Genomic DNA, 16,250 nt, shown 5'->3' on the forward strand with positions numbered 1-16,250 from the left:
CTCAACATCCGAATACTGAACCACCTTCAAGACCTGGAATTGCCTGGTGAACTGTGAGTCCAACACCGCTCCCAAGCTCACCAACTGATCTCATATAGGTGACAAAATTCCCCACAACAGAAATGGCTCATACTGGATATTTAATGCATTACCTCTGTTTTAACCAGATTCAACACAAGCTTGTTAGAACTCATCCAGTACTGTATCTTCTGTAAACAATTCTTCAACTTCACAACAACCTCCCTAAACTCCACATCAACTGGGAAGAAGAACTGAGTGTCATCAGCATATACCTATACTGCACAGCTAGATCACAAAGCAGACTCCGCATTGGCCTCAAATAGAGATGAAACAGCAACGCTGACAATGCAGATCCCTGGGGGACGCCCATCCTCATTGGATATAACACCGAGGTGTCAACTCTTAGCTTTACTTGCATTGCTCTGGATGGCAAATAAGACTCAAACCAAGTGTAGACCTTTCCCTTCATACCCAGGCCCCGCAACTGCTGTAAGTATGAAAAGTGGACAAAACATCCAAAGGAACCAAACAATAACATAAATTCTCATCCATCCCTCTTCTAATCACATCTACCAAAGAGACTAACAATGTCTGCGTATCATGGGCTCTCCGGAAACCGTACTGATAAGGATCAAACACTTTTTACATTTAATAGTTTTACATGCTAGTGAATCCTGAGGGCCGCTGTAATGTGAGGACCTAAGCTATAGTTTGTCTAGTTGATACATTAATCCGACCCTGCCTGCAGTCTGCACTCTTAAGCAGTAATTTGAAAGCTGCGGGAGTGTTTTCAACTGCATTTTACATGCTCAGGTGATTGCTTATGAAGTTGCCCTGAGTAGAAGTTGCATTAAAGTAGGCAGACAGAAAACAGCAACGGCTTTTATATGGTACTAGTAAAAAAGGCCCGTTTCTGGCAGATATGAAACGGGCGCTAGCAAGGTTTTCCTGGGAGTGTAGGTTCAGGACCCCCTTACCCGCCAGTCCTTCCTCCCCCCTGCCTCGTCCCCTCCTTCCTCCCCCCTCCTCCCCTAATCTCGTATCGGGTCGCACCCCTTTTGTTTGTGTAAGTTGTAGTGGTCCATTAGCAGGAGAAAAAAATATGTGTGCAGCAATATAACAGGTGGTAGGGTGTCCCTGTAACCAGGCATTCCAAGTGACCACAGATGAAGATTTAAAACAAATTAGTAGTGATCCCATTTTTATGCCTTCTCTGTGTACAGCCGTATGCTGTAGAAGCAGTCATGTTTGAAAATGTAAGCGAGATAAAAAGAAATGGTACCAACAATAAAGGAAAACGTAGATGCAGCTGCTCCTAGGTTTGCTAGCTTTGTTTTGAGTAGAGGGGGATGACGGCTGCACGGGGAAGGGAAAGTGAGACTGACCTGATTGGTTTTAGTGATTGAACAAATTAGTATAGTGATCCCATTTTTATGGCTTCTCTGTGTACGTCTGTATGCTGTAGAAGCTGGCATGGTAGAAAATATAAGCGAGATTAAACAAAAATGGTACCAACAATAAAGAAGAATGTACATGCAGCTGCTCATAGGTTTGGTTGCTTTGTTTTGAGTAGACGGGGATGACGGCTGCACAGGGAAGGGAAAGTGAGACTGACCTGATTGGTTTTAGTGTTTGAACACTACTACTACTACTACTATTTAGCATTTCTATAGCGCTACAGGGCATACGCAGCGCTGCACAAACATAGAAGAAAGACAGTCCCTGCTCAAAGAGCTTACAATCTAATAGACAAAAAATAAATAAAGTAAGCAAATTAGTATAGTGATCCCATTTTTATGGCTTCTCTGTGTACCTCTGTATGCTGTAGAAGCTGGCATGGTAGAAAATATAAGCGAGATTAAACAAAAATGGTACCAACAATAAAGAAGAATGTACATGCAGCTGCTCCTAGGTTTGGTTGCTTTGTTTTGAGTAGACGGGGATGACGGCTGCGCAGGGAAAGGGAAACGGAAACTGACATGATTGGTTTTAGCGTTGTTTTCCTTGCTTTCTTTTCAGTAGACGGGGATGACAGCTGTGCGGGGAAAGTGAACAGAGGGTCGCAGCAGGGGGGGTCGAGGGTTCAGTAAGGTGGAGGGGGGATGTTCAAATCGGAGGGAGGGGGTAGTGTTGAACTCGTGGGAGGGGCGTGAGGGGCTTTGAACTGGGAGGGAGGGAGTGACGTGTGTGGGTGGTGAGTGACGTGTATTGATCTGGTGGGAGGGGTTGGTCTGGTGATGCGCCGAGGATGGGGGGTGTTTTTTTTCTTGTTTTCGGGAGGGTGACAGCAGTGTTGTGCGAGGCAGGGGGAAGGAGGAGTAGGGAAACATACTCCTCCCCCTGCCTGCTTCGTTGTTTGTTTTGGGGGGGGTGCAGGGTGGTACCGGTGCCTACCTGGGGTGGGTGTAGGGGCTAGTTTCGGCGATGTTTTTTTTTGGGGGGGGGGGCGTTTGGAAGGCTGGATCCTGCGCTTCCTACCAATGGGTGACCGATGCAATGAGACATAGGGTGAGCTGCGCTTCCTACCTTGCAATGGGTGACTGATGTGATGAGACATAGGGTGATTGTTGCGATTGGGTGACTGTCATTGCCCCGCCCTCGACGTCATAACGTTTTGATGTGAGGGCGGGGCACAGAAACATGATTCGTAAAAGTGGTTACAGAGCTTCGAACTTACGAACCCTGAAGCCACAAAGCTTAGAACGTTGAGGTTGCGTTTTATGTGCAGATGGGGCGTGGCTGAGGGCGGCTCTATGAGTGAGGGTGAGTGCTGCTCATAGCGTAGCCTACGAAGAGTAGAGGACTTCAGTGCTTCACTGCCACAGTGCCACAGAGTGAGCTTCAGAACGTTTCAGGTGGGATTTTATTTATATAGATATGCATAGGTGGAGGGGCAAAATCAAAATTCTACACGTGTGCTGCCTCCTACTGGCACAACCATGACCTGCCTTGCCACAGATGTAACTTTTTCTGGAAGGGTTCGTGTAGGCTTTTTTAGAAAGACACGTGGAAGGGCATAATCGAACAGGGGCGCCCATCATTTGGGTCGACCTTAGAGATGGCCACCCTTAGAGATGGCTGACCTTGGTTTTCGCCGATAATGGAAACTAAGGACGTCCATCTCAAAAATGGCCAAATCCAAGCCATTTGGTCGTGGGAGGAGCCAGCATTTGTAGTGCACTGGTCCCCTCACATGCCAGGACACCAAGCAGGCACACTAGGGGGCACTGCAGTGGACTTCAGAAATTGCTCCCAGGTGCATAGCTCCCTTACCTTAGGTGCTGAGCCCCCCAAACCCCCCCCAGGTCCGCCTGCCTGAAGAACACTGCACCCACTGCAACTGCTCCAGGGACCTGTATACTGCTGCGATGGACCTGAGTACGGCATTTGAGGCTGACATAGAGACTGGCAAAAAAGTGTTTTTAACCTGTCTTTTATGGTGGGAGGGGGTTAGTGACCACTGGGGGAGTAAGGGGAGGTCATCCCCGATTCCCTCTGGTGGTCATATGCTCAGTTCAGGCATCTTTTTACGGCTTGGTCATGAAAAAAAATGGACCAAGTAAAGTCGGCCAAGTGCTCATCAGGGACGCCCTTCTGTTTTCCATTATCGGCCAAGGACACCCATCTTCTAATCATGCCCCAGTCCCGCCATCGCTACCATGCTGACACGCCCCCGTGAACTTTGGTCATCCCCGCGATGGAAAGCCGTCGAGGGTGTCAAAAAATCAGCTTTCGATTATGCCGATTTGGGCGGCCTTGCGAGAAGGGCACCCATCTCCTGATTTGTGTCGAAAGATGGGCGCCCTTCTCTTTCGAAAATAAGCGTGATACATGCATATGTTGCCTTTGTAAAATATACACCTTGATTGCTTATGTGCCCTGGTCCTGTGCAAATAGACAGCTGTGCATAATGTTTTGCACACCTTCATATTGTACAGCACTGTCCCATTGTGTGTTCTGTTGTAGGAGGGACACTTTAAGAGTGACTTATCCTCAGATATAAAATAGCTTGAAAGGGCAGTTCTGTTTCTTTGCAGGATAATGTAATCATGTCCTTTCTGCCCTGTTTATTAAAATTAAATAACTTGACACAACACTTTTATTTATAAAAGGAAAATCTTATTATAATAGTGCACTGGACCGTGTGCAGACTGCTTCAGTGTGCGTGATTGTGCTCCAAAAGCAGACAGTAGAATTTTAATCACACCACTAAACAATTTTTCAAAGGAATTTCATCTGCACTTAGGAGGAGAAAGGTACTAAAATTTCCTTTTCTTCCAAATTTTATTCCATTTGGAAGCTCCTTCATTTAGCTGCTACCATCACTCTGTATATCATAAAAGGAATACAGCAAGGACCTCAAATCTATCTAAAGTCTCCAGGAAGTAGCAACAGGAGGAGAAGAGATCAGGAAAACATAATCTTAAGCACTGTGAGAAACAATTTATGAAAAGTCTGTCATGGGCAGAGAGCAACAGAAACCCTCCCCAGCCATGCACACATATGCACCAACTTGTGAATACATATGCACACGTGTCAAAGCCAGGAATAAACCAATGGACTTGCAAACACACATACATATACGCAGTATCTAGTAACATAGTAAATGTCGGCAGATAAAAACCTGCAAAGTCCATCCAGTCTGCACAGATAACAAAGAAGAAAGAAAAAGGGGATAGACCAACGTGGTTTCAAAGCAAGTCAAATAGCGTTTGTTATTGTGGAACTCCCGGACCACAACCAAAAAAAAAAAAAAACTCAAAACAAACTGAAATGAAAATTCTCTTCCAGCAAATCCCTAGTACTTTATAAAGTATTTCAACTTCACTCAGATTTTTTCGTTCTGACATCAAAGCAGTTTTTCACTGTCACTGAGGATACTGCGCTCTTTTCTGAGGTATCACTGAATTTGGACACAGTTTTTCACTCTCAGTAAGGATCCTGTGCTCTTTTCTCAGGCATCTCTGAATTCAGACACAGTTCTTCACTGTGACTGCCTCCTCTCAGAGACTGCTTCAGACATTTTCCCTGTCAGCCATCTGAAATGAGCCTGATTATGCTGTACAGTCTTTGAATGTCTGCTGTAAAAAAGCAGCAACAAATTGTGCATTGATTTGATTCTCTCATGTTTTACTTGTTCAGAAAAAGACTGGCTCAATATACTGATCTATAATCCAAAGAGAGAGGAAAGATGTAACAGGGAGATGAGATGCAAACATAGACAAAACCTTTAACTGCATCCATTATGCATTGTATTTGCTCTGATTATCTTTATACATTTATTGCATTGTGTTTTTTTCTTCTCATTTTTACTGCTTCATATTGCAATCTCTCCTGAGCTTCAGAAAGAATCTTACTGTCTGTCACCTTCTGTCTGCCCTAACGCATCAACCCTGAGCCCTTTTCCCCTCTGTGTGTTCTCTTTTCCCTGCACTTTCCAGTACTGGGACCTGAAGGGAGTGTTCGTCTGAAAATGGTTTAGTCAATAAAAGCTATGATTATCTTCAGTTTGCTAACCTTTATCTGCATGGTACATAATCGCTGATGGGTTTTCAGACTCCAGCTAAGAGGTGTTTGCTGTTGTGCTGGTACTTTTTCAGAAGGAAGGACATCTGACTTAGACTAGTAGGGCTATGAGTCAGAAGTTTAGGGTTCAAATCCAGCTTCTCCAGTTTACACTCAGGGCAAGTCACTTCCATGGTGATTTTGTCAGGCATTTTCCATGTGCAAAGCTTGGGGCACATGCAGAGAAAGGTACTTATAAGATGACATGGCTATGTACATATATCAGATCACTCACAGTTGAATGTGATTTATGTGTAGGGGCTCCCAGGGATATGGTTTGGAGTTTGAATATGCATCCATACTTTCTAGATATGACACAGAGAATAGGCACATGCTTACTCATCTCTCTATATAAAATGCACCTCCAGCGTTCTAATGAAGCCTCACTTTCCCAACGTTCTAAAAGTGAGGCAGCAGAGATCGCTTTTCATCCATGAGTGTCGGCCCCGCCCATGCGTCAAACGTGATGACATCCAGGGCAAAGCAACACTGAACGAATGCATCGCCACCCGTTGCTATGCAACGAAACGGGACGCACCAAAGACCTATGACAACAAACTACACGAATCAGGGAATGAGCCAGACAAATAAGGGATCGCCGACCCGTTGCCACGCGACAAAAAGCATCGCAAAAAGAACCAATCACAAACAAATGCATCAGAATAAGGGAGGAGAAACAGCAGCACAACCGAGCACTTAACATCACTGACGGTGACGGGAGATTACTATTCAGATGCCCGTGCTCCTGCTCAAGGTATGTGCTGCCGGCATAATCAACGTTTAGACCCCTCCGAGCCACAACCCCGCCCCCTTGCAAACGGAGACCGGCATGAAATCTTCCTCCGCGACAACAATCCCACTCCTCCCCGAACGAAAACCTCCTGCATCGATTCTCCTCAGCACTTACATGTCTGACACATAAGGGAAAAAAAAAATGAAGCAGATCCCTCCGAGCTACAACCCCGCCCCCCTTGCAAACTGAAACCAGCATTAAAGCCTCCTCAGCAAAAAAAAAAAAAACCCTCTACCCCTCCTTCCAGAACGAATCCCTCCCGAATCTCCGTAAAATCACCCAGCCCCCCATACTCTCCTTACTTCCTCAGCACTTACACTGGGATTCGAACTGCAGCCGGCGTTGCTGCACCTTCTGCTTTATTTTCCAAAAACTCTTCTGCAGTACTGTAGCTCCGGCCGGGGTGCGCGCTCCCTGACACCCGTGACGTCAACAAACAGACGCACTCGTGCACGATCTCAGACAGACACATAAGCAAAGAACTAACTGAAACAGAGCCCTCAGAGCCACAACCCCGCCCCCCTTGCAAACGGAAAACGGCATAAAAGCCACCTCATCGACATCAACCCCCTCCCCCTCCTCCACGACCGAATCACTCCCGAATCGCCGTTAAACCACCCAGCCCCCCCCCCTATACTCTCCTTCCTCCCGTTACTGCAGCCCTCCCAATAGGGATTGTAAATCCAGAAGATGGCAGAAGGGCTTTCCCTGTAGTCCAGATGAACTCAATAGCCTCCTTCCCCCTGTGCTGGGTCCAAAAATCTGAAAGCCAACCAACACTTCCTCAAACTTTGCCAGCACCGAACATCCTCCAACCCCCCTCAAAAACCAAAACACTTACAAAAACAAAACAAAAGAACCCACACTAATATGACCCAACAACAACACAGGCTAAACCCACTCCACACATCAACAAATGCTGACCCCACTCCAAGCCCCCAGCAACAACCTCTCAATTCACCCCCAAACTCCTGTCACAAACACATTCGTCCACAAACACCCAGTTCCCCCCCACCCTCTCTCAATTACACACACTCACATACTCTCTCCGTGACACAGACACACACACACAAACTACCTCTGTGACACACGATCTTTCAGTCTGAAACACAGACACACAACCACTGCACCCCGCAAAAAAACACTAATACACACATACACTGATGCCGAACCTGCAGAGATGCACACTCACTCTCTCTCTCTATATATATACATCTGTATCTTGCCTTTTCAAGACTAAATAACTCTTTTGATGCATTTGTAAAACAGATTGATGGCCCTCAACAAGGACACCTTTTCCCTGATTGTAACAAAATTAATACAAAACATATTGTTTACAAGGAAATGTTACAAATGTAATGAACAATTACAAAACAAATAAAACTTTATAAAAAACTCTTTGGCTTTTAAAAAACATTTATATCCCTTAATATCAAACAGAAAAAAAAAAAAAAACCACATGCTAGCGCCCGTTTCATTTGTTTCAGAAATGGGCCTTTTTCACTAGTTTCTTAGAAAAGATGTGCATTTGTCTGAGAGCATTTGTTCACTACTGGGGATTTATTTATTCCAAACTTACTATACTGTAAGGCAAAGTGGTTTACACTTCTAAAAATCACAAACAATAGAGTAGAAAGAAAAAGGAACTACGGTGTATGATAGGAAAGAACACATACCATTCATACAAGCAAAAATAGACACATAACTTACAGGAAAAATGGAGCCAAAACCAGTCATTCCTGCACTCAGGAGTTTGTAATTGAATAGGCCTGTTCAAATAACCAAGTTTTCAGTAGTGATTTAAACTTTTTCAAAGAGGTCTCACTGCGCAGGGACAGAGGCCTAGTGATGGGGCAATGTAGAAAAAGCAGTATGACCAGTGCTTTCCAACTGAGCTTTCCGGAGCTCAGGCAGCACCAGGCGTTGGTCATTTAATGATCTCAAAACTCGTGCAGGAGAAGAGAATAGTCAAATATGACGGAGTACCTTGATGAAATGCTCGAAACACTGGGAACCGAATTTTCAACTGAACACGAAATGTAACTGGAAGTCAGTGAAGATCATATACTGTTACATGATCTGACTTAGAAAGATGGCCGTATTTTGAAGAGTTTGAAGTCACTTAAGCATAAATGTTGAAATCCCTTGATAAACGCAGTTACTATAGTCAAGTCTTGTCATGAAAGGAGCTAGAATCAGCCAGTGAAAAGCATCCTGGTAAAGAAGGATCGTACTATACGTAATTGTCTCAAAAGAAAGGATCCAGTCTTACATAACAAAGAAATCTGGGGTTCAAAAGAAAGGCAAGAGTGTAAAATAATGCCCAGGTAGCGAAAACTAGGGACAGGAGTAATTAATGTTCCTAACAAAAAAAGAGGTGCAGAAGGCAGCTGCTAATGACCAGTCAGCCAACATGCCACCATTCTTTCTCGATTGCTGGAGAAGCCTATTCAATTAAATCCCTGAGTTGTCTCTATAGAGTAGGCATGACATAGGAGTAGTTGTGAGAATTTTTACAAGTGAAATTACTCTTCCCTGCCCACACACACCTCATCAATGGATGATAAGCTCTCAGGGACTGGGCCTTGTTGTACCTGCACGTAATTTGTTGCAACCCCCCCCCCCCCCCGCTTAGCTTCATTCTACAAAGCTGAAATGAATCAAAGTGCTTCGAATCAGTTTGTCTAGGCATAAGGCATGACTCAGCACTGAGCCAGCAATCTGCTGCAAACAGGAGGCAGGCCCACGGCTGCCAAATAACCAGGCATTATTTGTGATTCCTTTCTTCAGACTTCTATTTTTGGAATCTCCAGGTTTGCCTTTTGTCTTGGAAGAATGTTATAAATTCAGAGTGAAGAGGAGAGGAAAAAGAAGGATTGCAGAGGGAATAAATTTAGCAATTATATGTTGTACCTTTACACCAGCCCTTGTACTTGTGTCTAAAATGTCAATTGAAAAAAAAATCAGTTGTGCAATTAGCACACACAGCCCTGGTTAGTGGAGAAGACAAATACATAAGAACCAAACATCCATCTAGCCACTATCTTGCCCTGTGGCTTAGCTAGCCAAAAGAACATGCCAAGGCTTGGCTGTGGTGGGTCAACGAATTAATACATCTTCATTGTGTGACTTCTATGGTGATCTCTTGTCTTCCTTTGTGATTTCTGTGGCGATCTCTTGTCCTATTCTGCAATTTCTATGGTGATGCCTTGACCTATTGTATGAATCTCGTGGTGATTCCTTGTCTTACTGTGCGATTCCTGTTGTGATCTTATCCTATTGTGCAGTTCCTGTGGAGATCCCTTGTCCTATTGTTTGATCTCCGTGGTGATCCCTTATCTTATGTGATTCTTGTAGTGATCCCTTATCCTATTGCACAATTCCCGTGGTGATCCCTTCTCCTATTGTTTGATCTCTGTGGTGATCCCTTATCTTATGTGATGCCTGTGGTGATCTCTTGTCCTATTGTGCGATTCCCATGGTGATCCCTTATCCTATTGTGCAATTCTCGTGCTGATCCCGACTCCACTCCTGTTCTGTTCATGGTGATCTGCATAGTGTGTTTCTTCCTTTTCTTCCTGTTAGTTTTAAAGGCAACATAGGCGGCTCTGTGCCTTTATGAAATAGGTTCCCAAAACCAGCTTCAATGGAATATGAATGCTCTTGTGCAAATTTATACCTGAAAAGATGTAAATGTGTGCTTGCATGCTATAATTTTATATCAGGATGCCCATGTGTCTTTATAAATGCTAAGAATAAATGGACAGAAATTGTGGCTAGATTGAAGCCACCTGTATTTATCCATGTACACATATTCTGTCAAATACATGCACAAATTGCAAATCCGTTCGTGGTTTGTCCACATTCCCCTCCTGTGTCACATAGAAGTGCTTGCCTTATTGCATATGTGTAGGGTAATTTTATAAAAGGGTCTGTACATGTGAAAAATCCTTTACAAAGTCACGGAGAGCACAGAACCACCACTGGAACGAGAGAAGAATATTCCTGCTGTGGGTATGTGCAAAAATAGACCGGGGGGGGGGGGGGGGGGGGGGGGGGAGAAATTTTTAAATGCCTAATGCCAGTACTGAAGAGTGCCAGAGGGCCTATAGCAAAGACTATATTTGGGATCGCTTGACATGGAGTCGGAGGAGCCGGAAAACAACGTGCCCATCACCATCTGGGACATGGGCGAACAGGACAAGCGGCGGCCCAGCTGGAAGGATTACCCGCGACCCAGCCAGCAGCAAACAGCGACCAAGGAAGGGGGAGGAGTACTCCTTCCCTGCCTAGGAATCGCTGGAGACTGGCTGCCAAACTAACCAAACAACCGCACACTGACGCACCACCTCCATCATTCGAAAGGCATCCACTCTTTCTTCAACAGAAATGCAAACTAATAATACAAAACAAACAAAGAATACCCGGTTTCTCACGCGGCTGCAGGTAACTCCCCACCCCCTTCCTTTTCCCCTTTTGCCGAAGCGGCCAAGGACGTGCCCAACCATCCCCAGCCTCAGGCAAGCTGTCTCCCACCTCGGGGATTCCCCGAGCACCCGGAAAAAGACGGCGCTGATTCCTGCAGCGCATAAATATTTCAGCATTCCCCTGCAGCCGGCCTGAAATGGACCAAACATACCGGATCACCCCCAGACGGCCTTCTCCCTTCCGCCAACTTAAAACAACCATCCCCGTCCTCAGGCAAGCCGTCACCCACCTCCAGGATGCCCAGGACCCCAGCCCAATGGAAAAAGATGGCGCTGCTTCCAACAGCACATTTCTCTTCCAGCATTCCCCTACAGCAGCCCTGAAACGGCCAAAAAATACCAACAGACAAAGAACGTGCTCCTCTACCTTCCACCCATCTAAAACAACACTGCTGCCTCAGCACAACACAAAAAAAAAAAAAACCTGGAAAAAAAAAACCCACCACTCAGCAAAGGCTGACCCCCCTACAACCACATTTACATTTCACCAACAGAAAGACCCCCCTCCACAAACCTCCATGACAGACAAAACCACACACACACAATACAACAGAAACACACCCTCAAAGCCACACACCAATCCAACCCACTTTGCCAGCACAGCACAGCACATCCCACAACCCCCAAGCAAAAAAGAAACAAAAAAAGGCACACATCAACAACCTGCACACACACCGCACCCTCACACACTCACACACACACACAAAATAACTCTGTGACACATACACACACACACACACACACAAAAAGCCACATGCTAGCGCCCGTTTCATTGGTTTCGGAAACGGGCCTTTTTTACTAGTGTTTTATATTTTATTTGTTTTTATTATGCATGGTTGTTTTCTAAATCACCTAGAGCCCCTTTTACAACGCGGCAGAAAGCCCAACACGGGCTTACCACTCACTAAAAAGGAAGTACCGCTGGGCTACTGCAGCAGCCCAGCGGCACTTCCCACCCCCAGTGTGCTGTCATATCCAGTGCTACAAAAAGATAACCGGGCAGTGCCGCAAGCTGCTCAGTTATTGCCGGGTTAGTGCAGGAGCCCTTATAGCCACCTCAGTGGGTGCTGGTAAGGGCTCTCCCCTGAAATGGCCATACAGCAAGTGCTTTACTTGCCGCACGGCCATTTCCTGCAGAAAAGCAAGACCTGCTGCAGTAAAAGGGGGCCTCAGCACTTGTCAAAAACACACGCTGACACCAGCGCAGGCCCCCTTTTGCCGCAGCTTGGTGAAAGATGCCCCTAGGTAATAGACAATATATAAATTAGTAAAATAAATAAACAAGTCACTTACACATGGCTTTGGTATAGGTGTGTTCAGAGGCAGGTTTTGGGTGGTGCACTGCTAGAGTTTCAATTTATGTACGTACTTTATTTATTCTTCTGAATATTTACACCTGCCTCTAAGCATGCAAAAGTGTTCACTGCTTCATTTTAGCCATGATTTCTGCTGCTTTTCTGGGGCTCTTTTATAATACACAGCCTCTTGCACTCTCAACCCTAGCAAATATATACAATAACTTTAGATTCATCAATGAAAATGACTCCTGTTTCTGCAGATTTTTCCAGGTCTTTTCCAATCTATAAATTTCAGTTATGGTTGGGGCTTTACTGATGGTCAGGCCGTCTGTCTACTTAAGAGCTAGAATAAGTCTGACTTTGCTTTCAGGCATAGATGGCTGGTAACAGAGCTGTGTCTGACACTTTATTCCACCAGAGCAATGGATTGAACAGTGTCATTGAAAACTGGTGCATTGCAGCTCTTGCTGTACCATTAAATGCTTTTCAGTAATTGACTGACCGTTGTTATTACTGTTGTTATTCGGGTGTTGCTGAGCTCTGAAAAAAGTCAATATAGCCTTGTGAGATTTCCGGAGTGTTTTAGGTTACTTGAGAATCAGGACAGTCCAACAAATAAAAACTCTTAGACGCACACACAGACTCTAGGAAGCCATAAATGAAAGTTCTTGGGACCATTTTGGCTTCCTTTCCCTCCACAGCTACGATATGGGAATTTCTGTTGCTCCTACAGTTTCCTTTTTTTACCTGCAATTTTTGTAGCCTCTCTGCTGGGCGCAATCATGACACTTTCCAAAATGTAAATACCTGAGGCTCTTCTGAGGTCACTTGATTAGTTGATTTTAATTTTCTTGTTCTGGACAGAGAAGGAAAAATGTCCTTCAACACCAGCTCCCTTTTCTTTCCAGAGAGTAAACCGGCTCCACAGCTGTCCCACACAACCATGTCACTACTCAACCCAACTCATACAACTTCTTCAAGATTGACTGCAGGTTCTAGTTTATTTAAAAAAAAAAAAAAAAAGCCAACAGCCCTTCTGCTAGGCTGGGATGTGCAAATAACATGTGCAAAGGACTTAGGAGATTCCTACATTTCTGTTACTGTTTTTAGGCAGGGAATCTTACGGATTTTGATGTGAAAATGAAGATGTTCCCATTTCATTTTGCAGCCCTCTGCATTGCTTGTTTTCTCTCTTTTTTAAGGTATTATGCTATTTGCTGCCAGCCGCTGGTTTACAGAAACAAGATGACTCCTGTGCGCATCATGCTGATGCTCGGAGGATGCTGGGTAATTCCAACATTTATTTCATTCCTCCCTATTATGCAAGGCTGGAATAGCATTGGGATCATAGATCTGGTGAGTAGGAAAGTTGTATTTTTCATTACATATGTTCAAAGGTTCCTTGTAAATTCAGGTTTTAGAAAGACTCCAGATTGGTATAAATGGGGAAAAACTCCTTTCCATTTGTCCACAGGACAGGTACGTCTTGAGCACTGAGAGTACTACAGACTTTGCCCAAAGAGGACCTATTCTAGGGTTCAGAAGGAGCTAATCTTTAGCTGGGAAGGTAGAGAAAACTGGGGAAGGAGATTAAATTCCTGTGGAGAAAGCGTAATGAAAATTCTTGAAATTACAATTAAATGTTAAGAGCTTAATTGTCCTTTAGTCTTGTCACATTTTCTGTGATCAGTGCACACTTTGTAACCCCAAGTGCTACCTACAGTATCAGGTGACCTGCCAAATTCCTACCAACAGTCAGTCAGAAGGTCTGCAGATGGGGTCAGAGTTCAACGGCAGAAGTCACTTTTCTCCCTTGCAGCCATTTACAGAAGCATCAGGTATTTCATAAAGTATAGAATGTATTTGGAAGTTTTAGTCCCACTCCTTCTCCAGTACTTCTTCGCCACATGACACTGCCTTGAATATCGATCACAAGGAAGCCTTGTGTAGCAATGTCCTTTCATTCCAGATCCAGATGTGCCCTTGAGTCAAACTGACTCCTGGTGACCACACAATGAATGACCCATGGTTATCTTGATACAATACAAGGTTGTTTGCAGTGAGAGACAACACTGTGCTGATGCTGACCCACCATAAGGATTGGGGGGTGGGGGTTTGGCACGGTGCCAGAATCTGCTCAGCATCAGACTCAGGCAATGGAGAGTTAAGTGAATCACCCAAGACCACAAGGAGCTGCCATGGGATATGAACCTGGATTTCCTGGTTCTCAGCCCACCCTTCTAACATTAAGCTGCCTCTTGGCTCTATGCCTGTAATATTCCACTTAATAACCCTATTTCCTGTATCTGTCAAAGAGATGGTCAATTAAAAATGTTCTCAGTCCAGTAGCTCTCAGTTAGGCTCTTAGCAAAATTTTCCCAAAATAGCTCATATCAACTATGCATGTACTGAAGGCTTGTACAATTGCACCTGCTACTGGTTTCGGGTGACTCAGAGGAAGTCCGTAAAAATCTAGGGCCTGATATTCAGTCGGTGGTGAACAGCAATTTTTAAAACACTGACTTCCATGGTTTGAGCCAGATATTCAATGATGGGCCTAATCCGGGCATCACCACTGAGGGAGCAATATTCAAAGTGATGGCTTCTGGCCAGTTAAATCGCCTGTTTTGGGGTTAACCCCTAATTTTCAGCGGCACTTAAGTTCAATAAACAGAAACACAGTGCTGCTGAAAATAATTGTTTAGCGCTGAACAGAAAATCAGCTATTTTGGGGGTGTTCCTGGGGTGGAGTCTGCACTTCTCTGGTCAGGTTAACCACATAAAAAGTGCCACATTAAACTCAGTCCTATCTTCATGTGGTGACCTATAGCCAGGTAAGTGCCTGCAAACCTGGAAATTCAGTACCAAAGTCAAATCCTGGATGTGGCCCATCATTCAATTTCTGGGCTTAACGCCAGCAGCAGTCAGCAAAACGCCAATCGCCGCCGGCTGAATATTGGGCCCTGATTGTCTAGGTCTTGTTTTGCTGCCAGAAGTTATCTGAGTGCTGCTGATATTCAGGCTATAGGAGCTGACTCTGTGGGTGCTTGAGCACCCCCAATATTGAGAAAATTCCTTGTATGTGTCCAGGGAAGGGTTATTTCCACTGGGCTTAGCACCCCCCAATAATTTGGAAAAGTTGGCTCCTATGATTCAGGTTGTGGTCCCCAGATAACTGTCAGGGCAAATTAGGTTAATTCTATGTGCAGGATAGTTATCCAATATCAGCCCTTCCCGACTCTGCATCTAGAGTGCCTGGAAACCAATCAGAGATGGTGTGATAGTTAGATATTCACTGTGAGCTCTGGTTATCTGGTCAGCTCGATTGAACTGGGAAATATTCTGTCCTGTTCAGTTAAATAATTTTCAGCATCGATCCCCTAATGTTTACGTCTTCTCCCCTCCCTCCACCAAGACCAGCACTTTTTAACCCAATGAAAAGCGGGAACCTCAGGTAGATGCAGTCACGTTTTACCAGGCGAAGGCCTTTGAAGTAATGCACCGGATGATATGTGTAAAATCTTCCCCTTCATTACCAATTACCGAAGTGTCTGCACAGGTGTTTCCCAGTGACATCATCTAGAAGATGTGGTGGTTTTTCTAGACATTTCCAAGTGGAAGGTGTTTTCCAGAAAGAATAGAAACTGGGGCTCTGGCAGGGGCAGTTCCATCCTTCAAAAATGACATTGACTTCCCATATATTACAGAAATCAATTAAAATTGTTTACTTTAATTCCTAGAGGTATTCCAGAATATTTGGCCAAATTAACTATTCCTTATACTCTGGCTTGATGCTTACATTCTATAAATGATCACAGACTTATCCTGCTGAGTCCAAAAGAAGCCTATTATGAGCTATGTGAAAGACTGCTTTTTATTTCATGCTCCTCTTTTCCGTTAACCATTAGGTCTGAACCATCTCTAAAGAAATTTAAGGTTAACCTTAAGACTCCATTTTTTGCTGAGGCATTTTATTAATGACATTTCAACTTCCTTGAAGGACAGGCAATCAGTGCATGGGGTGAACTTTTCTTAGTATAACTGTAAGCTTTCCTATAAATTAACGGCATTTCTTTCCTAATTGTA

The 16,250-nt window shown here is 44.5% G+C and overlaps 1 protein-coding gene across 1 annotated transcript in view; it reads left to right on the forward strand.

The window, feature by feature from the left end:
- The window catches only part of HTR4 (5-hydroxytryptamine receptor 4), a 240,107-nt gene that overhangs the window by 128,657 nt on the left and 95,200 nt on the right, over window positions 1-16,250 (forward strand). Inside the window, exon 5 of the mRNA XM_030213021.1 lies at window positions 13,367-13,520. Coding sequence (XP_030068881.1) covers window positions 13,367-13,520 — 154 coding nt within the window. The remainder of the gene's footprint in view (window positions 1-13,366; window positions 13,521-16,250) is intronic.

This window comes from Microcaecilia unicolor, chromosome 8, assembly GCF_901765095.1.
Source record: "Microcaecilia unicolor chromosome 8, aMicUni1.1, whole genome shotgun sequence".
NCBI lineage: Eukaryota > Metazoa > Chordata > Amphibia > Gymnophiona > Siphonopidae > Microcaecilia > Microcaecilia unicolor.